Source organism: Carcharodon carcharias, chromosome 2 (assembly GCF_017639515.1).
Source record: "Carcharodon carcharias isolate sCarCar2 chromosome 2, sCarCar2.pri, whole genome shotgun sequence".
Taxonomy (NCBI): Eukaryota; Metazoa; Chordata; class Chondrichthyes; order Lamniformes; family Lamnidae; genus Carcharodon; species Carcharodon carcharias.
This window is the reverse complement of record NC_054468.1, coordinates 153,129,688-153,156,578: the sequence shown is the minus strand read 5'-3', so window position 1 is coordinate 153,156,578 and position 26,891 is coordinate 153,129,688. Positions and strand designations below refer to the sequence as shown.

General features: G+C 49.1%; 1 protein-coding gene across 2 annotated transcripts; it reads left to right on the top strand.

Moving 5' to 3' along the window:
- The first annotated feature begins 345 nt into the window (after positions 1-345).
- Positions 346-24,877, top strand: LOC121273235 (dynein light chain Tctex-type 1-like). 2 transcript variants are annotated; one of them, XM_041180259.1, is made up of 5 exons: positions 346-414; positions 15,166-15,207; positions 15,297-15,420; positions 20,597-20,674; positions 24,506-24,877. In XM_041180259.1, the coding sequence occupies exons 1-5, from the start codon at positions 388-390 to the stop codon at positions 24,574-24,576; spliced, it is 342 nt and encodes a 113-aa protein (XP_041036193.1). In that variant the 5' UTR covers positions 346-387; the 3' UTR covers positions 24,577-24,877. The 2 variants fall into 2 exon arrangements, with proteins under 2 accessions (XP_041036193.1, XP_041036202.1); XM_041180268.1 differs by lacking the exon at positions 15,166-15,207 and having other exon boundaries at positions 347-414.
- Positions 24,878-26,891: the final 2,014 nt, after the last annotated feature.

Below are 26,891 nucleotides of genomic sequence, written 5' to 3'. Positions count from 1 at the left end.
TCGATTTGTATCCTTGATTTTATATGGTCTCATTTACTTTATTCTTTCAAGATGCTGATTTGCATTTCTCTTTTTCATTCTTACACCAGCAGTTAACGGAAATTTGCACCTGATCTTTATAAATATTAACAATGTCTTCATTCTAAAATAGATGCAATTGCCGGACCGATGTAAACATCATTGACAAGCAACTGGTTTGAAGTCTCCCTCCCAAAAGCGACATGCGCAAAGCCATATGCGACCTTTCCATATGGCTACAATACACAAGCGCACGATTCTTGACGGTCGCGAGACTCCCTCCCAGTTGGGAATCCGGGTCATCACCCCGAGAATGGCGCCCGCCCGCTGTCGCGAAGACGCGCGTGCGCGGACGGAACCGTTAGAAAAATGGATGAATATCAGAGCGGAGAGGAGGTGAGGTGATGGGGTAAAACATAGAGTGAGGGTTGAATGAGGAAAAGCATTTAGAAGTCGGCGGATGGGCAATGGTGTTGGGGGGAGAGTGAAGGGAGATAAGGATGGGATGGGGGAGATGATGATGGGGAGGGACGGGGGAGATGATGATGGGGAGGGAGGGAGGGGGGGAGGGGGGAAATGATGATGGGGAGGGAGGGGGGAGATGATGATGGGGTGGGAGGGGGGAGATGATGATGGGGAGGGAGGGGGGAAATGATGGGGAGGGAGGGGGGAGATGATGATGGGGAGGGAGGGGGGAAATGATGATGGGGAGGGAGGGGGGAGATGATGATGGGGACGGGAGGGGGGAGATGATGATGGGGACGGAGGGAGGGAGGGAGGGGGGAGATGATGATGGGGTGGGAGGGGGGAGATGATGATGGGGAGGGAGGGGGGAGATGATGATGGGGAGGGAGGGGGGAGATGATGATGGGGAGGGAGGGGGGAAATGATGATGGGGAGGGAGGGGGGAGATGATGATGGGGAGGGAGGGGGGAAATGATGGGGAGGGAGGGGGGAGATGATGATGGGGTGGGAGGGGGGAGATGATGATGGGGAGGGAGGGGGGAAATGATGGGGAGGGAGGGGGGAGATGATGATGGGGAGGGAGGGGGGAAATGATGATGGGGAGGGAGGGGGGAGATGATGATGGGGACGGAGGGAGGGAGGGAGGGGGGAAATGATGATGGGGAGGGAGGGGGGAGATGATGATGGGGTGGGAGGGGGGAGATGATGATGGGGAGGGAGGGAGGGGGGAAATGATGGGGAGGGAGGGAGGGGGGAAATGATGGGGAGGGAGGGGGGAGATGATGATGGGGAGGGAGGGGTGAAATGATGATGGGGAGGGAGGGGGGAGATGATGATGGGGAGGGAGGGGGGAGATGATGATGGGGAGGGAGGGAGGGGGGAGATGATGATGGGGAGGGAGGGAGGGGGAGATGATGATGGGGAGGGAGGGAGGGGGGAGATGATGATGGGGAGGGAGGGAGGGGGAGATGATGATGGGGAGGGAGGGAGGGGGGAGATGATGATGGGGAGGGAGAGATGATGATGGGAGGGAGGGAGGGGAGATGATGGGGAGGGAGGGAGGGAGGGGAGATGATGATGGGGAGGGAGGGAGGGAGGGGGAGATGATGATGGGGAGGGAGGGAGGGAGGGGGAGATAATGATGGGGAGGGAGGGAGGGAGGGGGAGATGATGATGGGGAGGGAGGGAGGGAAGGGGAGATGATGATGGGGGGAGGGAGGGAGGGGGAGATGATGATGGGGGGAGGGAGGGAGGGGGAGATGATGATGGGGGGAGGGAGGGAGGGGGAGATGATGATGGGGGAGGGAGGGGGAGATGATGATGGGGGAGGGAGGGGGAGATGATGATGGGGGAGGGAGGGAGGGGGAGATGATGATGGGGGGGAGGGAGGGAGGGAGAGATGCTGATGGGGAGGGAGGGAGGGGGAGATGATGATGGGGGGAGGGAGGGAGGGGGAGATGATGATGGAGGGGGAGATGATGATGGGGAGGGAGGGAGGGGGGAGATGATGATGGGGAGGGAGGGGGAGATGATGATGGGGAGGGAGGGGGAGATGATGATGGGGAGGGAGGGAGGGGGGAGATGATGATGGGGAGGGAGGGAGGGGGGAGATGATGATGGGGAGGGAGGGAGGGGGGAGATGATGATGGGGAGGGAGGGAGGGGGAGATGATGATGGGGAGGGAGGGAGGGGGAGATGATGATGGGGAGGGAGGGGGAGATGATGGGAAAATGATGGGGAGGAAGGGAGGGAGGGGGAGATGATGGGGAGGAAGGGAGGGAGGGGGAGATGATGGGGAGGGAGGGGGAGATGATGGGGAGGAAGGGAGGGAGAGGGAGATGATGGGGAGGAAGGGAGGGGGGGGAGATGATGGGGAGGAAGAGAGGGGGAGATGATGATGGGGAGGGAGGGAGGGGGAGATGATGATGGGGAGGGAGGGAGGGGGAGATGATGATGGGGAGGGAGGGGGGAGATGATAGGGGGAGGGTGGGAGCGAGGGAGAGTGAGCTGATGATGGGAAGGGAGGGGGGAGCTGATGATGGGGAGGGAGGGGGAGATACTGATGGGGAGTGAGGGAGGGAGGGGAGATGATATGGGGAGGGAGGGAGGGAGAGATGATATGGGGAGGGAGGGAGGGGGAGATGATATGGGGAGGGAGGGAGGGGGGAGATGATATGGGGAGGGAGGGAGGGGGGAGATGATGATGGGGAGGGAGGGAGGGGGAGATGATGATGGGGAGGGAGGGAGGGGGAGATGATGATGGGGAGGGGGGGATGGGGAGACGATGATGGGGAGGGAGGGAAAGACGATGATGGGGAGGGAGGGAGGGGGAGATGATGATTGGGAGAGGGGGAGATGATGATGTGGAGGGTGGGGGGGAGATGATGATGGGGAGGGAGGGAGGGGGAGATGATGATTGGGAGAGGGGGAGATGACGATGGGGGGGTGGGTGAGATGACGATGGGGAGGGTGGGGGAGATGATGGGGAGTGGGGGAGATGACGATTGGGGAGGGTGAAGATGACGATGGGGAGGGAGGGGAGATGGCGATGGGGAGGGAGGGGAGATGACGTTGGGGTGGGAGGGGGAGATGGCGGGGGAGAGGGGGAGATGACGCTGGGGCGGAGGGGGAGATGACGCTGGGGCGGAGGGGGAGTTGACAATGTGGGGGAGGGGGAGTTGGCGATATGGAGGAGGGGGAGTTGACGATGGGGAGGGGGAGATGACGATGGGGGTAGGGGGAGATGACGATGGGGGGGAGGGGGAGATGACGATGGGGGGTGGGGGAGATGACGATGGGGGGGTGGGGGAGATGATGGGGGAGCGGGGGATGATGATGGGGGGAGGTGGGAGAGATGATGATGGGGGGAGATGATGATGGGGGATGTTGAGACGATGATGGGAGCGGGAGACGATGATGGGGGGAGCGGGAGACGATGATGGGGGGAGCGGGAGACGATGATGGGGGGAGCGGGAGACGATGATGGGGGAGTGGGAGACGATGTAGGGGAGCGGGGGATGATGATGGGGGGGTGGGAGAAATGACGATGATGGGGGGGAGGGGGAGACGATGATGGGGGGGAGGGGGAGACGATGATGGGGTGGAGGGGGAGCGGGAGACGATGATGGGGGAGGGGGAGACAATGATGGGGAGGGTGGGGGGAGACGATGTGGGGAGCGTGAGATGACGATGGGGAGAGAGGGGAGATGACGATGGGGTGGGTGGGGGGAGATGAAGATGGGGAGCGGGGAAGATGACGATGGGGGAGGGGGCAGATGACGATGGGGAGGGGGTGAGATGACGATGGGAAGGGAGGGGGAGATGACGATGGGGAGGGGGTGAGATGACGATGTGGGGGAGGGGTAGTTGACGATATGGGGGAGGGGGAGTTGACGATGTGCGGGAGGGGGAAATGATGATGGGGGGAGGGGGAAATGATGATGGGGTGGGTGGGGGGAGATGATGATGGGGAGGGTGGGGGGGAGATGACGATGGGGACGGTGGGGGGAGTTGATGGGGAGCGGGGGAGATGAAGATGGGGAGCGGGGCAGATGACGATGGGGGAGGGGGCAGATGACGATGGGGAGGGGGGGAGATGACGATGGGAAGGGAGGGGGAGATGACGATGGGGGGGAGGGGGAGATGACGATGGGGGAAGGGGAGTTGACGATGTGGGGGAGGGGGAGTTGACGATGTGGGGGAGGGGGAGTTGACGATGTGGAGGAGGGGGAGTTGACGATGGGGGGAGGGGGATGACGATGGGGGGAGGGGGACGACGATGGGGTGTGTGGGGGAGATGATGGGGGAGCAGGGGATGATGTTGGGGGCGGTGGGAGAGACGGTGATGGTGGGAGACGATGATGGGGGAAGCGGGAGACGATGATGGGGGGAGCGGGAGACGATGATGTAGGGGAGCGGGAGATGATGATGTAGGGGAGCGGGAGACGATGATGTAGGGGAGCGGGATACGATGATGTAGGGGAGCGGGAGACGATAATGGGGGGGTGGGAGAAATGACGATGATGGGGGGGGGGAGGGGGAGACGATGATGGGGGGAGGGGGAAACGATGATGGGGGGAGGGGCAGACGATGATGGAGGGGTGGGGGAGACGATGATGGGGGGAGGGGGAGACGATGATGGGGGGAGGGGAGACGATGATGGGGGGAGCGGGAGACGATGATGGGGAGAGGGGGAGACGATGATGGGGAGGGAGGGAGGGGAGACGATGATGGGGAGGGAGGGAGGGGAGACGATGATGGGGAGGGAGGGAGGGGAGACGATGATGGGGAGGGAGGGAGGGGGAGACGATGATGGGGAGGGAGGGAGGGGGAGACGATGATGGGGAGGGAGGGAGAGATGATGATGATGTTGGGAGACGATGTTGGGGGGAGTGGGAGACGATGATGGGGGGAGCGGGAGACAATGATGTAGGGGAGCAGGGGATGGTGTTGGGGGGTGGTGGGAGAAATTACGATGATGGGGGGAAGGGGGAGACGATGATGGGGAGGGAGGGGGAGACGATGATGGGGAGGGAGGGAGGGGGGAGACGATGATTGGGAGGGAGGGAGGGGGAGATGATGGGGGGAGGGGGAGATGATGGGGAGGGTGGGGGGAGATGAAGATGGGGAGGGAGGGGGGAGTTGATGATGGGGAGGGTGGGGGCAGATGGGGGGAGGCGGAGATGGTTAAGGGGAGCGGGGGAGATGATGATGGGGAGGGTGAGATGATGAAGGGGAGGGAGGTGGAGATGACGATGGGGAGGGTCGGGGGGAGATGACGATGGGGAGGGTCGGGGGGAGATGACGATGGGGAGGGTGGGTGGAGATGAAGATGGGGAGCCGGGGACATGATGGGGAGCGGGGGAGATGACGATGGGGGAGGGGGGAGATGACGATGGGGGAGGGGGCGAGAGATGATGGGGAGGGAGGGGGAGATGACGATGGGGGGAAGGTGGAGATGACGATGGGGGAAGGTGGAGATGACGATGGGGGAAGGGGAGTTGATGATGTGGGGGAGGGGGAGTTGACGATGTGAGGGAGGGGGAGTTGACGGTGTGGGGGAGGGGGAACTGATGATGGGGGGAGGGGGAAATGACTATGGGGGAGGGGGATGAAGATGGGGGAGCGGGGGATGACGATGGGGGGGGTGGGAGAGATGATGATAATGATGGGGGGGAGACGATGATGGGGGGATGGGGAGACAATTATGGGGGGAGGGGGAGACGATGATGGGGGGATGGGGAGACGATTATGGGGGACGTGGGCGACGATGATGGGGGGGAGGGGGAGACGATGATGGGGGGAGAGGAGGGTGGGGGGCTGTTGGAGGGGGTAGAGGAGGGTGCGGGTGTGTTGGGGGGGTAGAGGAGGGTGGGGGTGTGTTGGGGGTGTAGAGGAGGGTGGGTGTGTGTTGGGGTAGAGGAGGTTGGGGGTGTGTAGGGGGGGAGAGGTGGGTGGGGAGGTGTTGGGGGGAAGAGGAGGGGGTGTGGGGAGGAGAGGAGGGGGGTGGTGGGGGAAGTGGGTGGGGGGATTTGGTGGGGGAGCAGGGTGGGGGGGCGTGGGGGGGAGGAGGGTGGGGGGTGTTGGGGGGAGGGGGGTGGGGGGGGAGAAGAGGGTAGGGGGGTTGAAGAGGAGGGTGGCTGGAGTGTTGGGGGGCTGGAAGAGGGTGTTTGGTGTTGGGGGAGAGAGGTGTGTGGGGGGATTCAAAATTGGCTTAGTTGTAGGAGACAGAGTGTGATGACAGAAGGATGCTTTAGTGTTCGTAAGCCAGTGGCGTACCACAGGGATCTGTGCAGGGTCCCCTATTATTTGTCATTTTTATAATATGACATAGCTGACTATGTGGGGTGTAGGATTAGTAAGTTTGTGGATGGCACAAAGATTGGCTGAGTGGTTAACAGTAAGGTTGAGTGTCTTGGGCAAAAGGAAGATATAGATGGGATGGTCAAATGGGCAGATAAGTGGCAGATGGAATTTAACCCTGAAAAGTGAGAGGTGATACACTTTGGAAGGAGTAATTTGACAAGGAAGTATTTAATGAATGGCATGACACTAGGAAGTTCTGAGGAATAAAGGGACCTTGGCATGTATGTCCATAGATATCTAAAGGCGGAGGGGCATGTTAGTGGGGTGGTGAAAAAGGCATATGAGGCATTGATTACAAAAATAGGGAGGTCATGTTGGAGTTGTATAGAACCTTGGTGAGGCCACAGCTGAGTACTGTGTGTAGTTCTGGTCGCCACATTATAGGAAGGATGTGATTACACTGGAGGGGGTGCAGAGGAGATTTACCAGCATGTTGCCTGGGATGAAACATTTAAGTTACGAAGAGAGGTTAGATAGAGTTGGGATGTTTTCGTTGGAGCAGAGAAGACTGAGGGGCTACCTGATCCAAGTGTACAAGATTATGAGGGGCATGGACAGGGTGGATAGTGATCAGCTGTTCCCCTTAGTTGAAGGGTCAGTCATGAAGGGACACAAGTTCAAGGTGAGGGGCAGGAGATTTAGGGGGTTGTGAGGAAAAACTTTTTTACCCAGAGGGTGGTGACGGTCTGGAATGCACTGCCTGGGAGGGTGGTGGATGCCTCACATCCTTTAAAAAGTACCTGGATGAGCACTTGGCACATCATAACATTCAAGGATATGGGCCCAGTGCTGGTAAATGGGATTAGGTAGGTAGGTCAGATGTTTCTCACGTGTTGGTGCAGACTCGATGGGCCGAAGGGCCTCTTCTGCACAATGACGGGGAGTGGAGGAGGGGGTCGTGGCAGACGAGGGCGAGGGGGGTGGGGGGGATGAGGACGGGGGAGGGGGAGGGGTGGTGGGGGATTTTAGGATGGTGGGAGGGGAGTAGGCGGATATGAGAATGGGGGAGTAGAGGGAAGCTAGGGGAGATGAGGACGGCGAGGGGAGGGTGGGTGAGGGGGATGAGGACAGGAAGGGGAGAGGGAGGGGAAGGGAGCGGGGGAGACGGGGGTGTGGGGGAAATAATGACGGGGTGACGATGGTGGGGAGGGAGGTGGTGGGGGAGACGAGGATGGGGTGGGTAGGGTGGGTGAGGGGGACAGGGAAGGTTGGGGGGGGGTGTGTGGGGGACAATGATGGGGAGGGTGGTGAGGGGGGACGAGGACATGTAGGGAAGGGTGGTTGCGAGTGGGACGAAGACGGGCATGGGAGAGGAGGGGAGTGGAAGGGGGTGCAGGGGACACGAGGACATGGGAACAGTGGGACAGACGATGACAGGGAGGGGAGAGTGTGGGGAGACGGGGAGGGGGTGTGGGAGACAGGGAGGGGAGGCTGGGGAGGGGTTTACGAGGATGGTGGGGGATATGAGGACGGGGAGGGGAGGGGGGCTGGGGCAGATGAGGACAGGGCAGAGGAGACGAGGACGGGGCGGGGGAGTGAAGGAGACGAGGACGGGGCGGGGGAGTGGAGGAGAGGAGGACAGGGAGGGGGGTGGGGGAGAGGAGGACAGGGAGGGGGTGGGAAAGACAGGGAGGAGGTGTGGGGGAGACGGAGTGGAGTGGAGGGGATGGGGTGGGGTAGATTGGGAGGGGAGCGGGGCTTGGGGAGATGGGGATGGAAGGTCAGCTGGGGGGCATGAGGGCAGGGATAGAGGGTGGGGAAGAAGAGGACGGGGTGGGGTGGGGAGGGTTGGTGTGGGAGATGAGAACGGGGAGGGGTGGTGAGCGAGGGGAGAGGAGGGGGTGGTCGAGACAGTCATGGAGGGGAGGAGGATGAGGGAGAAGAGGATGCGGAGGGGTGGTGGTGGGGTCGGGGAGAGGGGTATGGGGGACAAGGAGGGGAGGTGTTGGGGACAGCAAGCGGGGCAGGGAGACTGGGAGGGGGTATGCGAGACGATGACGGGGAGGACAGGAGCGCAGGGGAAACGATGACAGGGAGGGGCAGAGGGGGTGGGAGAGACGATGACGGGGAGGGGAGGAGGAGGTGGAGGAAACGAGGACGGGACGGGGTGGGGGAGACGAGGAGGGTGTTGGGGAGGTGAGGACGGGGAGGGAATTGGGGGAGACAAGGAGGGGGAGGGGAATGGGGAGGTGAGGATGGGGAGGAGGTGGGGCAGATGAGGACAGGGAGGGTAGGGGCTGGGGGAGGTGATGATGGGGAGGGGAAAAGGGGTTGGGGGAGGTGAGGAAGGGGAGTTGGGCAGGGGGCGATAAAAATGGTTTAGGGGGCGGAGGGAGATTAGGATGTGGTTCCGGGTTGTTTAGGATAGGGGGTGGAGGGTGATTAGGATGGGGAAGGGCTGAGGGAAACTGAGGATGGGAGTTGGCTGGAGATGAGGATGGGGTGGTGCTGGGATTTGAGGATGGGGAGGGGATGAGGGAATTTGAGGATGAGGAGGTGGGCAGGGGTAGATGAGGATGGGGAGATAAGGATGGGGAGGAGTGTGATGGGGATGGGGCAGTTAGGATGGGGTTGGGGGGGGTGAGAGATAAGGATGGGGGACGGGGGGAGATGATGATAAGGATGGGGTGAGGGGGGTGGTAGGGAGATGAGGATGGGTTGAGGGGATGGGGGGAGATGAGGATGGGGGGAGGGGGTGGGGGGAGATGAGGATGGGGGGAGGGGGTGGGGGGAGATGAGGATGGGGGGGGGGGGTGGTGGGGAGATGATGAGGGGAGGGGGTGGTGGGGAGATGAGGATGAGGGGAGGGGGTGGTGGGGAGATGAGGATGAGGGGAGGGGCTGGTGGGGAGATGAGGATGAGGGGAGGGGGTGGTGGGGAGATGAGGATGAGGGGAGGGGGTGGTGGGGAGATGAGGATGAGGGGAGGGGGTGGTGGGGAGATGAGGATGAGGGGAGGGGGTGGTGGGGAAATGAGGATGGGGGGAGGGGGTGGTGGGGAGATGAGGATGGGGGAGGGGGTGGTGGGGAGATGAGGATGGGGGGAGGGGGTGGGGGAGATGTGGATGGAGGGAGGGGATGGTGGGGAGATGAGGATTGGGAGGTGGTGGTTGGGCGATGGGGATGGGGCGGTGGGGAGATGAGGATGGGAAGGGGGTAGTTGGGGAGATGGGCAGGAGGTGGTGGGGAGATGTGGTGGGGGGATGGGGGGAGGTGAGGATGGGGGGAGGAGGTGGAGGGAGATGTGATGGAGGGAGGGGGTGGGCTGAGATGAGGATGGGGGAGAGGGTTGGGGGAGATGAGGGTGGGGGGTGGCGGAGGTGAGTAGGGGAGATGAGGATGAGGATTGGGGAACGGGGTGGAAGGAGATGAGGACGGGGGTTGGGTGGGGGGAGATGAGGATGGGGTGAGGGGGTGGTGGGAGATGAGGTTGGGGAAGGGGTGGGGGGAGATGAGGATTGGGGGTGGGGGAGGTGAGTAGGGTGAGATGAGGATTGGGGAACAGATTGGAGGGAGATGAGGAAGGGTGAGGGGGGTGTGGGAGGGTAGGGGGGTGGGGGAGATGAGGATGGTGGGGGAAGGGGTGTCGGGGAGATGAGTATGGGGAGGGGAGTGTGCGTGAGGAAGATGAGGATGCGGAGGTGGGCGGGGGGGGCGATAAAATGATTTGGGGGAGCAGGGGGAGATTAGGATGTGGTTCCGGGTCGATTAGGATAGGGGATGGGGGCTAATGAGGATCGGGAAGGGCTGAGGGAAACTGAGGATGGGGGTGTGGTCGGATATGAAGGTGGAGAGGGGGTTAGCTGGAGATGAGAATGGGGTTGTGCTTGGAGATGAGGATGGGGAGGAGGTGAGGGGAGATGGGCAGGGGGAGATGAGGATGAGGAGGTAGATGAAGGTGGAGAGATAAGGATGGGAAGGGGTGTGATGAGGAGGGGGGAGGGGGAAGTTGATGATGGGCAGGGGGATGGTGCCAGTGAGGTTGGGGGGGGCAGGGGGTAGATGAGGATAAGATAGGTGGAGGGGGTGGTGGGGAGAAGGGGAGGGTGGTGGGGAGATGGGGAGAGGGTGGGGGAGATGGGGAGGGGATGTGTGTCGATGAGGATGGGGAGGGGATGTGTGTAGATGAGGATGGGGGAGGGGAGTAGAGGGAGATGAGGATGAGGATTGGGGAACAGGGTAGAGGGAGATGAAGATGGGGGTAGGGGATGGGTGTAGATGAGGATGGGGGAAAGGGTGGGGGGATGCAGATGGGGGAAGGGGTTGGGGGAGACGTGGGTGAGGATTTTGGGAGATGAGTATGAGCATTGGGTGAGGGGAGTAGGGGGAGATGAGGATGGGGAGGGGAATAGAGGGAGATGAGGATGGGGAAGGGAGTGGAGGGGGATGAGGATGAGGATTGGAGAACAGGGTGGAGGGAGATAAGGATGGGTTGGGGGTGGGGGCAGATGAGGTTGGTGACGGGGCTGTGGAGCAAGATGATGAAGGGGAGGGGGGTGCGGGAGATGAGGACAGGGAAGGTAGGTGGGGAGGGGAGGTGCGGTGGGGAGATGAGGATGGGGAGGTGGGGTCGGGGAGATGGGGATAGGGAGGGGGGTGGGGGAGATGAGGATGGTGGGGCAGGGGGTGTTGGGGAGATGAATATGGGGAGGGAGGAGGTGTGGGGAAGATGTGGGGATGTGGAGGTGGGCGGGGAATGATTAAAATGGGTTGGGGGGCAGGGGGTTGTGGTTCCAGGTCGATTAGGATAGGGGGTGGGAGGTAATGAGGATGGGGAAAGGCTGAGGGTAAATGAGGATGGGGGTGTGGTCAGATATGAGGGTGGGGAGGGGGTTGGCTGGAGATGAGAATGGGGTGCTGCTTGGAGATGAAATGGGGAAGGGGTGAGGTGAGATGAGATGGGGAGGTGGGCAGGAGGAGATGAGGATGAGGAGGTGGGCAGGGGTAGATGAAGGTGGGGAGACAAGGATGGGAAGGGGTGTGATGAGGAGGGGAGAAGTTGATGATGGTGAGGGGGATGGTGCCAGAGAGGATGAGGGGAGGGGGTGGGGAGAGATAAGGATAGGGGGGCAGGGGGAAGATGAGGATAAGGATGGGTAGAGGGGGTGGTGAGGAGATGGGTGGGGCTGGTGGGGGAAAGGGGAGGGTGGTGGGGAGATGGGGAGGGGCTGGGGGAGATGGGGAGGGGGTAGGGGGAGTTGAGGATGGGGGAGGGGAATAGCGGAGATGAGGATGGGGAGGTGAGTAGAGGGGGATGAGGATTGGGGAATAGGCTGGAGGGAGATGAGGATGGGGGAGGGGGTGAGCGTAGATGAGGATGGGGGGAAGGGGTGGGGGGATGCGGATGGGGGGAAGGAGGTGGGGGAGATGAGGGTGAGGATTTTGGGAGATGAGTATGAGGATTGGGCAAGGGGAGTAGGGGGAGATGAGGATGAGGGAGGGGAGTAGAGGGAGATGAGGATGGGGAGGGGAGTAGAAGGAGATGAGGATGGGGAGGGGAGTAGAGGAAGATGAGGATGAGGGTTGGGGAATAGGGTGGAGAGAGATGAAGATTGGGGGAGGGGGTGGGCGTAGATGAGGATAGGGAAGGGGTGGGGGAGATGAGGGTGAGGATTTTGGGAGATGAGTATGAGGATTGGGCGATGGGAGTAGGGGGAGATAAGGATGAGGGAGGGGAGTAGAGAGAGGTGAGGGTGAGGATTGGGGAATGGGATGGGGGGAGGGGTGGGGGAAGATGAAGTTGGGAAAGGGACTGTGGGGGGAGATGAGGATGGGGTGGGAGGAGGGGAGGGAAGGCCAACACACCATTTGCCTTCTTCATTGCTTGTTGCACCTGCTTGTTAGCTTTCAGTGACTGAACACCCAGATATCTTTCCCAATGTTTCCCAATCTCTCCCTATTTAAGGTATACTCTGCATTTTTGTTTGTCCTGCCAAAGTGGACAACTTCACAGTTTTCCACAATAGATTGCATCTGCCCATGTTCTTGTCCACTTACTTAGCCTGTCTGTGCCCAGGCTATCTTGCCAGTGCAGAAGAGACCAATCAATCTGAAACCTATTATATGAGCTGTGATGGGGGTTGAAGATTGTGATTATTTCTCCTGGAACATAAATACTTTTCAATTGTGAAATAATACTTTGCAAGATTCTTGAAGGAAGAAACAAATTGATATCTAAGGAAGACAGAGTCTTAACTTGTATTTTCAGCTTTTATCGTGTAGTTGTTGAAAAATACAGAATTACAATCACAGAATAACAGCATAGAAGGGGACCATTCAGCCCATCAAGTTGGTACCTGACTCTCAAGGGCAATTTAGCTAGTCCTACCACCCTCCCCCCTGCCCTTTTGCCATAGCATTACAATTTTCTCTCTCTTCAGGTGCTAATCTAATTCCCTTTTGAAAGCCACAATTGAATCTGTTTCCACCATCCCTTTCAGGCAAGCATTCCTGATCCTCACTTGTCGCTGTATTAAAAAAAAGTTTTCCCTCAGGTTGCCTTTGGTTCTTTTGCCACCTTAAATCCATGTCCTCAAGTTATCAGCCCTTCTACCAATGAGAACAATTTCTCTCTTACCTACTTTGTCTCAACCCCTCATGATTTTGAACAACTATCAAATCTCCTCTCAATCTTCTCTGATGAGAATTGTGCCATTTACTTCATATTACCACTCCTCATTCTTCTTATCAAAATGTTTTACTTTATGCTTCTCTGTATTAAACTTGATTTGCCACGTCAGCCCATTCCAGTCATTTATATATATCAAGAAAATTAATGGTCCTAATACTGAACCTGGGAGCCCCAGTCTCCTCCAGTATGAAAAACAACTGTTCACCATTAGTCTGTTTCATGTGGCTCAGCCAACTTTGTATCCAAGCTGTCACAGTCCTTATTCTATGGGCTACAAGCTTACTGGTAAGTCCGTTATTTGGCACTTTATCAAACACCTTTGGAAATCAATGTGCATCACATCAACAGAATTACCCTCATCAAAAAACTCAATCAAGTGGGATAAACGCAGTGTGCATTTAACAAATGCATGCTGGTTTTCCTTAATTAATCAACAAATGTCCAAGTGACTGCTAATTTTGTTTCTAGAAGTTTTTCTACTACTGAATTAAACTGACTAGCCTAATTGCTGGGCCTACCTTTTTTTTGTTGAGCAATGGTATAACATTTGCAATTCTCCAGTCCTTTATCTAAGGAGGGTTAGAAGATTATGACTAGTTGCTCTGCAAGTCAGGAGTATAATGGCATACGCTTCACTTGCCTGGATGAGGTACAGCTCCACCAACACTCAAGAAGCTTCACACCATCCAAGACAGAGCAGCCGACTTGTTGGGCACCCCACCTACAAACATCTCTCCACCACTGATGTACAGCAGCAGCAGTGTGTACCACCTACAAGATGAACTGCAGGAAGGCGAATTAGACAGCACCTTCCAAACCCCATGACCACTACTACCTAGATGGACAAGGGCAGCAGGCACATGGGAACACCACCACTTGGAAGTTCCTCCCCAAGCCACTCACCATCCTGACTTGGAAAGATCACCGTTCCTTCATTGTCGCTGGGTCAAAATCCTGGAACTCCCTCCCTAACAGCACTGTGGGTGTACCTACACCACATGAACTGCAACGGTTCAAGAAGGCAGCTCACCACCACCTTCTCAAGGGCAATTAGGGATGGGCAATAAACTGCAAAGTCTCCATTCCCTCAATGTGGATATTAATCGGGCTTTGAACAGTCCACAGAAATCCTAATAGATGCTTATCAGCAGCTATGCCATAGTTCATTGTATTTTCTTTCATCATGGATGATTACCAATTCTCACTCAGCAAGCTTTAATGCTGTTTAAGTATTGGGAAATTCTCCCACAGTCTTCAATTCAGCTTGGATTTTAGACTTCACGGATAACTGTCACTTCTCTTGTCCATCTGCAGCAATGCATTGTAAAGATCTATAAAGGACTATTTCTTTCAACGGTTAGAAATGTTATTTTAACACTTTATGAAATGCTCCCAATTTTATTTTATTAAATATTGTTCTATTTTAATATTTTGCTGTGTCTCTCAGTTTATAAATTTAATTTGTCAGTAAACTTAACCAAGTAGTTTTAGGCTGTTTAGTCTGCCTTTTGAGGGAGAAGAAGACATGTTATGTGTTCCACATGCTCATTGTACTATGCACCACATCTGGAAGTTAATTGTTAATCCTGAATGTACAGTACGTAGTATTGGGCACAAGGTTAAAATCATAGGAGGTTTGATCTGCTGTTGGAACCCATGATTTTTGTTAACAAGTGATGTTCAGGAAGGAAGCCTGAACTGTGACAACTGATATGAGATCACTAGTTTTTTTGTGTGCAGTTGTAGACTTTATTGGTGTGTAAAATACTGCTGTGATTGTTCTGATCTCAACCATTCCACCCTCAAAGTAGGTATTGCATCTTTGGGGAAATAACCAAGCATTTTCTAGTATAATGTCCAGGTATTTTATAATAAAAAATTGTTAAAGCCATAAGGCAGTAGTTTTTAGTGAACATGGGGAAAATTGTAATCTTTTAGCAAACTAGCCTTTAAATCAGCCGTGTTGCGAAATGCAATAAGTTGATATACAGAACAGAGCAATTTTTCATTTCCACCTAACATTTAACTTTTTATTGTAAACTGATGGTCCATGTCTACACACTCCATTGGCATATTTCTTGCCTTGTCTCTTTGCAAGCTTTACTGCAGTGAATAAATTTCTGATAATGTTATAGCATTTTAGAAAGATATTAAGACAAAAACTAACCTGTATTTTTTTCTTTTGAGACTGCCTTTATTGTTGATGAAATTAGTGGCATTATTAAAGAGGTAAGGTGTTATGCAGAATAATTAAAATCTATTTAAATTCTCAACCAATACTTAGCTGTTGAAACTCATTAACTTTCTATTATTTGCAGTCAATTGAGGCTGCAATTGGTGGAAATGCATATCAGCCTAGCAGAGTTAATCAGTGGACGACAAGTTTAGTAGAACTGTGTCTGAGTCAGCTTACGAAGCTGGGGAAACCTTTTAAGTATATTGGTAAGTGTTGCAAAATATTAAAATGACTAAGTGAGACAGAAGTAATATTTAGTTATCATATTCAGTATTTGTGACGCTGGTATAATGTTGCACCTGCTCTGCAAGATGTCTTGCAATGCAGTCTTTGTGTTGCTCATGGTGCCATGTGATCTGCATGGACTGATTGAATTTTTTACACCAGTATACTACAGAGAGGCAACATAGTATCCCAGTAATGTGCCTTTTTTTTAAAGGCATCTCCTCACTCCCACCCTCGTCTTGCTGGAGTGTGGTTCTACTACTGTATGCCACTTCAGTCAACGGGATGTTTATCTGTAAGTTTAAACAGGAAATTGTTAATAGATTGTCTGATTGTAGAGGCATCACTGGTGAGCCTTGACAAATGTCCACATATATTCACTCACAGCAAAAGTTGTTGGACAATGATCAGGAGAGAGAATCTTAGCCAAATCATGAGAAGAGAAACTCACTTTCCTCTCTGCATTGTGAGGAGCTGCTTCACTGATGCCATTGTGAGAAACTCATGCACAGCGTCTAGAAACAGTTACAGACCATTCTGCACAGAGCATTGGGAGCAGGTCACCACTAACTATGGTTGGAGATGATGTGTAGCAAGGGGAAGTGGGACATTTGGGAAAACATAGTGTAAGTAGTAAATTTTTAGTAGTAGACTTTTGCAAACAGTTGAGCTTGTTGAACAAATTTTTTTTTGAGGATGTAACAGGGTTAGCTGAAAATGTAAATCTACATTAGCAAGGTCTTTGACACAGTAACATAGGGCAGTATTTTCTGGCCCCTCCCACCAACAGTATCCCGGTCCTGCCGAAGCGAATGGAAATTTGAATGGCCTGCCACATGGGGCCGGAAAATTCTGACCATAGAATATATAGTTAAATATATAGAAAAAGGACAGGAGAGGGGAAAGCATGATAGTGTAAAGGGCAGAGGGAAGAAGAGTTTCTAAGTTGCGTGCAAGCGAACTTTCTCCATCAGTATGTTTCCAGTCCGGTGGGGAAGAAGCACTGCTGAATCTAGTTCTTGGGAATGAGGTGGGCCAAGTGGACAAAGTATCAATACGGGCACCTTTGGGAAAGTTATCATTGAATCTGAAGGTTAAAATTAACCACGAAAAAGGATAAGGAACAATCCAGAATGAAAATAATTAATTGGGAGAGTGCCACTTTCAGTGGGGAGAGAACAGATCTGGGCCAAGTTAATTGGAATTGAAGATCGGTAGGTAAAACATTAATTGAACAATGAGCTGCCTTTAAAGAGGAGGTGCTTCAGGTACAGTCAAGGTACATTCCCAGGAAGGAGGTAGGTAGGTCAAACAAATGTAGAGCTCACTGATTGACAAAAGAGAGAATAAAGTGAAGCAGAAATAGGGTGACAATGTGTGACATTGACAGATATGACAGATGCCAATTTGATAATACAAGTGAGACCCAGGCTGACTATAGAAAGTTCGGATGGGAAGTGAAAAAAGAAATAAATAATAGTAGCAAAGAGACTGACAACCAACATAAAAGGGGATCAAAAAGTCATCCATAGGCATAGTAAAATGTCTGATAAAAGGAGGAATAAGCCTGATTAGTGACTCTCACATGCTGGCAGAGGACATGGCTGTAACCAAATGACTACTTTGCATCTGATATACCAAAGAAGAAGGTACTGCCAAAGTTGTAGTTGAGACACTGGAGGGCTAAAGATTGATGAGGATGTATTAGAAAGGCTGATTGTACTTAAAGTTGCCAGGACCAGTTCCGATGCATCCAAGGATCTGAGGGAAGTAAGAGTGGAAATTGTGGAGTCACTGGCCATAATATTTCAACACACGGATGCTGTCAGAGTACTGGAGAATTGAAAATGTTTTTAAAAAGGGTATAAGGATAAATCCAGCAGCTACAGCTTATCCTTGATGATGTTAAAGCTTTTAGTGGTGATAATCCAGGACAAAATTAATGGTCACTTGGACAAAGGTGGATTAACTCAAGAGCCAGGATGAAATTGTTAAGGGCAAATTGCAATTATCTAATTTGATTGAGGTTTTTGATGAAGTAATGGAGAGGATTGATGAGAGTAATGGGCAGATCTTGTAATGTAGATCTTGTCTACATGGACGTTCAAAAGGCATTTGATAAAGTGCCACATAACAGGCTTGCCAGTAAAGTGGAAGCCCGTGGAATAAAAGGGATGGTGGCCAGATTGATACTAAGTTGTTCTAGTGACAGGAAACAGAGATTAGTGGTGAATGGTTATTTTTTGGACTGGAGGAAAGTATATAGTGGGGTTCCCCAGAGGTCAGTATTAGGACCACTGCATTTCTTGATCTATATTAATTATCTCAGACTTGGATGTACAGGGCATAATTTCAAAATTTGCAGATGATAAAACTTGGAAGTATTGTGAACTTTGAGGAGGATGGTGATAGACCTCGAGGACATAAGACAGGCAGAATGGGCAAACCTGTGGCAGATGAAACTTAATGCAGAGAAATGGGAAGTGATACAAGGAAAGGCAAAATAAAGGAGACAATTATAAAGGAGCTGTAGGTGCAGAGGGACCTGTCAGTATATTTTCACAAATCTTTGAAGGAATTTAATTATCTTAAGAGGAAACATTTTCAGGGCCCAGGGAAAAGTCATGGAATTAGGACTGGCTGAGTAGCTTTTACAAAAAGCCAGCTTGGACACGATGGGTTGAATGGCTTTCTGTGCTATAACCATTCTGTGATTCTAGGTTGACACTAGTTGTAAAGGGTAGTTGTTAAGGGAGCAGTGTCAACATGGATTTAGAGGCACCTCAAAGATTCATTCTGGTTGTTTTCGAGTTATAAAGTGAAGCTTTCCAGGTTTGCCACTGGTACCAGATTTGGAATAAGTATGTCATATTCAAAAGACATTTGGGAGATTGGGCCACAAAGTTGGCTTTGATTAACATAGAGAAATGCAAGTTATGACTGTGGGAGGGGAAACAAGAGTGGAAATCAAATGGGAGCAGTCTACATGAAAGAATGTCAATACTTCCATCTGGGGAGCTGCTAAATTTAAATGAGGTTCAGCCAATAAAATCACAGATAAGTCTATGCCGCCGGAAAGGCCAGCTAGCTTGTGTGCGCAAATACCTAATCAGCTTAAAGCTTATTGGATCGAGGTATAGATAAACTGGCTCCCTAATATTTAATATTAGTACAAACTCAAGGGCAAAATGACATCAATACAAGCTTAAATGGTGAAGTAAAAATATAGTTGAATAACTTTTTTAATTTGATGCAGTAAATTTGTAAAGTAGCAAACCAAGATGATGTTGTCAACTCTGAGTCAATACATTTTCGGCAGCCAGAATGATTACAAGTTACGAGAGATAAAGTAGGATTGGCCCAATAGAAAGGTATAATCTCTTCGCTGGTCTGTGTTCACAGAATCACACAGTGCAGAAGAGGCCCTTCAAGTCTGCACCGACATGTGAAAAACACCTGACCTACCTACCTAATCCCATTTACCAGCATTTGGCCCATGGCCTTGAATGTTATGACATGCCAAGTGCTCATCCAGATACTTTTTTTAAAGGATGTGAGGCAACCCACCTCCTCCACCCTGCCAGGCATGAATTCCAGACTGTCACCACCCTCTGGGTGAAAAGGTTTTTCCTCACATTCCCCCGTAAAGCTCCTGCCCTTCACCTTGAACTTATGTCCCCTTGTGACTGACCCTTCAACTAAGGGGAACAGCTACTCCCCATCCACCCTGTCCATGCCCCTCATAATCTTGTACACCTCGATCAGGTCGCCCCTCAGCCTTCCCTGCTCCAATGAAAACAACCCAAGTCTATCCAACTTCTCTTCATAACTTAAATGTTTCATCCCAGGCAACATGCTGGTGAATCTCTGCACCCCCTCCAGTGCAATCACATCTTTCCTATAATGTGGCGACCAGAACTGCACACAGTACTGCAGCTGTGGCCTCACCAAGGTTCTATACAACTCCAACATGACATCCCTAGTTTTGTAATCTATGCCTCAATTGATAAAGGCAAGTGTCCCAAATGCCTTTTTCACCACCCCACTAACATGCCCCTCCGCCTTCAGAGATCGATGGACACACACACCAAGGTCCCTTTGTTCCTCAGAACTTCCTAGTGTCATGCTGTTCATTGAATACTTCCTTGTCAAATTATTCCTTCCAAAGTGTATCACCTCTCACTTTTCAGGGTTAAATTCCATCTGCCACTTATCTGTTACTTAAGAGGTTGAGGAAACTGATGTGAGAGAACAGGGGATTAGATATCTGATGAGTAGTCATAGTCTCTTAAAGATTAGTTGTTTTCCTAGGCTTTTTTTCCTGAAATTGACCAATGGTTATTTCTGTAATAAAAGCAAAATGCTTCGATTGCTGGAGATCTGAAATAAAAAATAAAAGTGCTGGAAAAAATCAGCAGGTCTAGCAGCATCTGGCATTTCCGAAGAAGAGTCATATTAGACTTGAAACATTAACTGTTTCTTCGCAGATGCTGCCAGACCTGCTGAGTTTTTCCACTGGTTATTTCTTTTTACCCCCCGCCCCCCCAGAAGTTAGCATTCCTGGTGCTTGGGAAGGGCAGGGTACAAGTTAACAATCCCGTAGATAGGCTGAGCATTCAGTAAACTTTCCTTCTCCTATTCATATGAAAATATCTTAAATGTCCACTTTTAGTTGGTCAGTTTTCTTTATATTTGAAGAGCAGACAAAACAGAGTACTTTGTGACAGCAAATCTGTTTTGGCAGTGGCTGGAACTTGAAGATTGCCATATCCTGAATGGTTTAAGCACTAAATGGCAACTTAACATTAAAGATCTGAAGCATGTAATATTCAATTCTAAATGGGTGAGTCCTAGAATCAGAATTTACAGTACAGCAGGCAGAAGACAGGCAGTCTATCATATCCATGCCAATGCTTCAACTGGAACCACCTTATCTAATTCTTTTCCATTATCCTTTCGCAATAATTGCAACTTTATTGCAGATATGTTGCTTTGTCACGTGTTTTATCCAACCTATTTAAAGCAAGTTGAAAAGATGTTACATTTGTGCCAATTGAAACGTCAGTAACTTTAGTGGTGTGTTGGGCCTTCTACAAAAGCATGACCAATATGGCTACCACTGAGATGTTAACCCATTTAACTTGTATTTTGCTTTAGTAACCACTGTGATAATGCAGAAGAATGGAGCTGGTCTGCACACAGCTAGTTCCTGTTTCTGGGACAATAATGCTGATGGTGAGTATGTAAATCTGTAATAGTGGAATCTGTTGCCTGATAATCTTTACACTCTAAAAATACATTTTTTTGTTGTGCTTTGAAAAGTTTTAACATAACGTGCTGTGAGAATGCAAATATTGCGTGCTTCCATTTTCCTTCTGTTCTCTTACACATCCAACATTCTGACTGGTCAGAAAGTTAGTTTGTTGAACTGTATTTTAATCATAAGAAATGGAAGCTGTAGAAGGCCATTTGGCCCCTTGAACCTCTCTGCCATTCAGTAAGAGCATGGGTGATCTGATCGCAGATTCATTTCTACTTTAGTGTTGGCCTTCCCATAACTCTTGACTTCCTTGTAGATCAAATACCCATCTAACTCAATCTTGAATATATTCAATGACCCAGCCTCCACTGCTCACTAGAGGAGAGAATTCCAAACATTGACAATCTGCTGAGAGAAAAAAAATCCTCCTCTCCTCCAATTTAAATGGGAGACCCCTTATTCTGAATTTCTGTTCCCTAGTCCTAGATTCCTCCATGAGAGGAAACATCCTCTAGGCGTCTACCCTGTCAAGCCCCCTCAGAATCTATATGTTTCAATAAGATCACCTCTCATTCTTCTAAACTCCAGTGAGCATAGGCCCAATCACTCAACCTTTCCTCCTAAAATAACCCCTTTCAATCCACCCAGTGAACCTTCTCTGAATTGCTTCCAATGCATCCTTCCTTCCTTAAATAAGTAGACCGAAACTCTGAACAGTACTTTAGGTGTGAACTTGCCAATGCCCTGTCCAGTTGTGGTAAGACTTCCCTACTTATCTCTCTTGTAATAAAGACCAACATTCCATTTGCCTTCCTAATTATCCCCAACACCATGAGCTCTTAGCTTGTGTTACAACTTTTTAGGTGGCACTCTATAAAATGTCTTTTGGAAATCCAAATGTACTACATCTCTTGGTTCCCCTTTATCCACCCTGCATGTTCATTCTCAAGGAATTCTAATAAAGTTGAGTATTGCTTTTCGTCTGGCACTTATCAGGATAATTCGCAAGAAAATGTCAGGGGAAGCAACGTATTTGTACTGTATGAGAAGAGTGTTCTGATTGGTTGGCAAGTGGCTCTGGTAGAGGTGTTGCCATGGAGAATTCACCAGTTGATGGTGACTGACAGTTAACTGCCACGTGTTGCTTGAAATTTAAACCAGGCAGCTTGACTCTGATCGGTCAAGACATTGACCTGGGGAATGAGCCAGCAAATGGCTGTCAGTTATTTTGTTTAACTGAAACAGGCACAATACGTGTCCATGTTCTTTCTGGCTGCAAAGAATAGGGCCCTGTGTATTAATATATGTTGGGCTTCTAATACATGCTAATGTGCCACACTACAAGTCCGACTGACAATCTTAAATTGGTTGTCAGCGTAATTCTTAGCACACCTGAGGATTATTTAGTAAATGTTGTCCAATGTTGGAGACTGTTTTGAGTTTTGCACGCATGGCCTGGTTGGGTATGGTCCATACCTTCCCCATTGCGAACAGCGGAATGGACATGCCATTTGACACGATCTGCCAGTAATTGCGACATATGGCCTACGTACCTAGCATCACACTGGCACTGAAATTCATACACCACATTATTCATTTGCAGAGTCAACATGGTTTTATTATGATTTTCTAAATGTCCTGCTCTTCAATTAATAATGGATTGCAGATTTTCCCATTGGCAAATGTCAGGATAACTGGCCTATATTTTCTTGCTTTCTCTAGTGATTATTTTAAGTTCCTCCTTCTCTTTTGCCCCTTGATTTTTTTCTATTCTTTGGATGCTTTTAATGTCTTCTACTGTGAAGACAGATATAAAATACTTATTAAAATCTCTGCCATTTCCTTGTTTCTAATTATTGATTCCCTAGTCTCACACATTAAGGGTCCAATGCTTACTTTAGCTACTGTCTTCCTTTTAATATACTTGTAGAAGCTCTTACTGCTTGCTGCTAATTTACTCTCATTCTAATTTCTCTTTTTTTTAGTCATCCTTTGCTGGTTGCTGAAATGTTCTCAATCTCCTGGACTGCTGCTAATCTCTGCAGCATTGTGCGCCTTTTCTCTCAACTTGATACTATCCTTAATTTTCCTAGTTCGTGCTTGTCACAGAATCTTTGTATACCAGTAGAATATATCTTTTGAGTATTTGGAAATACCTCCTTAAATGTCTGCCACTGCTTATCTACCATCTTACCTTTTAACATATTTTCCCAATCTACTTCAGCCAACTCTGTCTTCATACCTATGTAATTGCCTTTATTTAAGACACTAGTTTCACACCCCAGTTTATAATCTTCAAACTAAATGCGAAATTCTATCATGCTATTGTTCAAAGAAGCTGTCCCAAATACACTTTCATGAACTTGCCCTCAATTTGCTAATTTGATTTGTCCAATCTATATAAAGACTAAAATTACTCACAATTATTGCAGTACTTACAGGCCTTGATTATTTCTTGATTTTTATCCTACTGACAGGAGGCCCATAAATTATTCTCACCAGTAACTTACTTACTTTTTTTTTTAATCTCCACCCAAACTGATTCTACATCTTGATCTTCCAAGCCAAGATCATTTCTCATTACTATTGAAGATACCCTTGAATATTCAGTTACCAGCCTTGGTTACCTTGCAACCATTTCTATTTGTGCCATCAATTCATCTATTACGAATGCTTCATGCATTCAGATTTTTTTTTATTCGTTCATAGGATGTGGGCATCACTGGCCGGGCAATCATTTATTGCCCATTGCCCTGAGGGCATTTAAGAGTCAACCTTTAAGAGGGCATTAGTGAACCAGGTGTGTTTTTACGACAATCAGCAATGGTTTTAGATTTTCTTTAATTCCCAGATTTTTATTGGATTCAAATTTCACAATTTGCCATGGTGGGATTCGAACCCAGGCCCCCAGAGCATTACCCTGGGTCCCTGGAAAATACTACTCCATTGACAATATCACTATGGCACCGCCTCCCACTATTAGGCAACTTATTTACCACTGGCTAAAGCTGTGAAACTGTCAAACTGTTTCAAGTGCATTGGTTATGGCAGGTAAATTCATTTACATAAAAAATACCATTAACAAGGGAATGTTCATGTTTATAATGTTTCTCACCTCATGGGCAGCTGCAGAAAGCAATTTTATAAATGAACATTCATTCATATCTCTTTTAAGGAATTGGCATGGTCAGGCCACTATTTTGTCATTACTAAATAAGTCAAATCTATTTCTATTATATGCTGGTGTGAAGTTACTAGCAATCATTGAGGATCACGGTTCACAGTATTGTATTTGTTTATAATTAATGTACTGAATAAGTTAAATTCTGTGCTTATTACATGAGCTTCACTCCACAATTGTATCCAGTTTTGTATGAAAACCTACAGAGTGGCTTTGGCATATCCAACATGTGATAAGATTTGATATCCTTTGTTGATGCCCGTTTATATGATCAATGAAATGTGGGCTGAAGTTGTATCACTTGGAAGAGAGTTCACTGTCCAAAGTGCCTATGGGATGAGAATCTGACCTAATGCCAGTTGTTTTCTTGTAGAATTAGGAGGAATTCATTGTGGCGGAAGAGCAAACCCAGGATTACCTCCTGATTAGATGATGGCAAGGCCAAATTCTAAATCTAGGTACACTCCTTTCTGGGATTGCTACACGGCATACTTGGAAAGATTAAAAATAAAAATTCTTCCACATGTCAATCTGTAGAGTGTACTGACTAGTTCTAATTTAAATTGCACATACTTATGTTTGTTGTGTTGAAAGGATTCTTCACCTCCTCTCTTACTGCTTTCAGGAAGCTGCACTGTGAGATGGGAGAATAAGACCATGTTTTGTATAGTCAGTGTCTTTGGGCTGTGCATCTGAAGCCTAGACCGCTGCCAGACTTCATCCTCAAATAACATGGTTTTCAAGTAAAAGATGTACTTGTGCAACACTTGATTGTTGCCTTAATGATTACATAATATCTTTAAACTACAGTCAGCATATGTTGTTTTACTATTTCAACTTTGGTATTGCATTTTAGTGCGAAATTTTATAGTTTTAACATAGCATTGGTTTAATCTATGCTGCCAAGAAAAGTAAACAAATGGAACTTACACTAGTGTTTTCATGTAAAGTTGCTTCAGTGTTGAGGTTTTTAAATAAATGTGAAATGTTTAATTCACGTCTGTTTTACATTATTCAAGGTTTGGTACAGTTGGACTATTTACTTTGTTTCCTGGCATAACTATACTTAAAAAACCTTTGAATATAAAATTAAACTGAAAAATTCTCTCTCAAATAGCTACAATACAACATGTTCTTAACTAGAGGAATTACTCATTTAAATTAGATATGTTGGATTGAAAGTAATAGCACTTCAAGATCTGTGGATGTAATTTAGAGCCTACAGATATACCTTAGTTAAAGCAAAATTGACTGGGGATAGGCATCAGCATATAGAAGTAGAAAGGACTAATAAGGTGCATTTAAAAATTAGGTTGTTAGAGAAGGAAGTGGTACCATACAGGAGTAGTCTAAGAAGGACTTCAAGGAATACAAACACAAGTTTAGAATGTAATAAGGTTGGTGAGCCACAAGTGCAAATAGCCACGTGGGAGTATGATGAAATGGCAATAGTGAAATCGTGATTTAAAAATAGTGAGGACTGGGTGCTTTTTTAAGTGTTCAGAAAAAAATAGGGAAAGAAAAAAGGGAGGTAGAGATTAGGGATTGTAATGTTGGAAATAGAGGATGTCCTTGGAAGATCTAAGGACAGAGTCTATTTGACTGGAGTTGAGAGGCAAAAAGGGGATGCTCACACTACTGGGGGCATTAATAGGCCTCCAAATAGTGAGAGCAAGAGAGCAAAGAGAGAGAAAATCATCAGGGAAATCACAGAAATGTGCACAAACTATATATAAATATATATATAAATAATAAAATCAACAACAATCATAGATCTGATGTAGTTTCACCTGATATAATACATAAAACCTAATTAGGGTCAGTTACATGAAAGTAGAGAGCTGTAGCTCCTCAAAGTAATCTAAGAAAGTTGCCAAGCTTCATAAAATACATCCGTGTACGTGTTATAGTGTATTTCCTCAAGTTTAAGATTCTGCATATGATCACATATCCAATTAGTAAAAGAAGGCAGGGCAGACTGTTTCCAATTTAAAAGAATAATACGTCTAGCCAATAATGTTGAAAAGGCAAGTGCATGGGTCTTTTTGTAAGAGGAATGCCATTTGGTTCCACTCCAAAGAATGCTGTAATAAGAGAAGGTTCAATGTTGCCGCTGAAAATACGTGAGAATTATATAAAAAATTTTGTCCAAAACAAAGCCAATTTAGGATATGACTAGTACATATGAATTAGAGAGGCTGGGGCAGTATGACATTTATCACAGGTTGGATCAAAATTTGGATAAATCTTAGATAATTTCACCTTGGATAGGTGGCTACAATGCAAGGTTTTAAATTGTAGCAACCCATGTCTTGCACATACAGATGAGGAATGTACACGAGAGAGAAATAGACTTCTAGTTATCTTCTGATAAGTCTGAGTTAAAATCTTGCTCCCAAAGAGTTTTTAAGGTAGAAAGTGAAGGGCAGTGTTGTGAAAAAATTAGAGAATACAATTTGGAAATGAACCCCCTAACAAAAGGATTTAAGCCTAACATAATATCTATTGGTGACTTAGGGGGCAATAAAGGAAACTGGGGCTATGTACATTCTACCAAGACCAAAAGGTATAGGGGAACAAAAGCCAGGGCTCCTTGGATAACAAAGATAGAGAATATGTTGAAACAAGAAAAGAAGGCGTATGATCCATGTCAGGTTTATTCTTCAAGCGAGAACTAGGCCAAATATAAGTTGAGAGGTAAATTGAAAAGGAAAATATGACTGACGAAGAGAGAATATGAGAATAAAATGACACTTAACATAAAAAGGAACCCAAAAATCTTCTCCTGTCATTTAAATAGTAAGAGTCTGGGTGCACCCTATTAGGCACAAGAAAAACAATAAAAATGCTTGCAGCTGCAGGGCAAAGCTAGAATGCCAAAAGAGCACTTTGTATGGGCGCTTACTGAGAAAGCGAATAGTGACAACATATTGATAGAATTGCAGATGACTGAAGTAATGGAGTGAAAATTGATGGACAAGATGTGCCGCAAAAGCTTACTATGCTTAAGA

Excerpts from the sequence above, each read along its gene's own strand:
- LOC121273235 (XM_041180259.1), top strand. The coding sequence starts at position 388 with ATGGATGAATATCAGAGCGGAGAGGAG. Across the intron at positions 15,208-15,296 it reads TTAGTGGCATTATTAAAGAG|TCAATTGAGGCTGCAATTGG; the intron begins GTAAGGTGTTAT and ends TATTATTTGCAG. Across the intron at positions 20,675-24,505 it reads CTGGGACAATAATGCTGATG|GAAGCTGCACTGTGAGATGG; the intron begins GTGAGTATGTAA and ends TACTGCTTTCAG.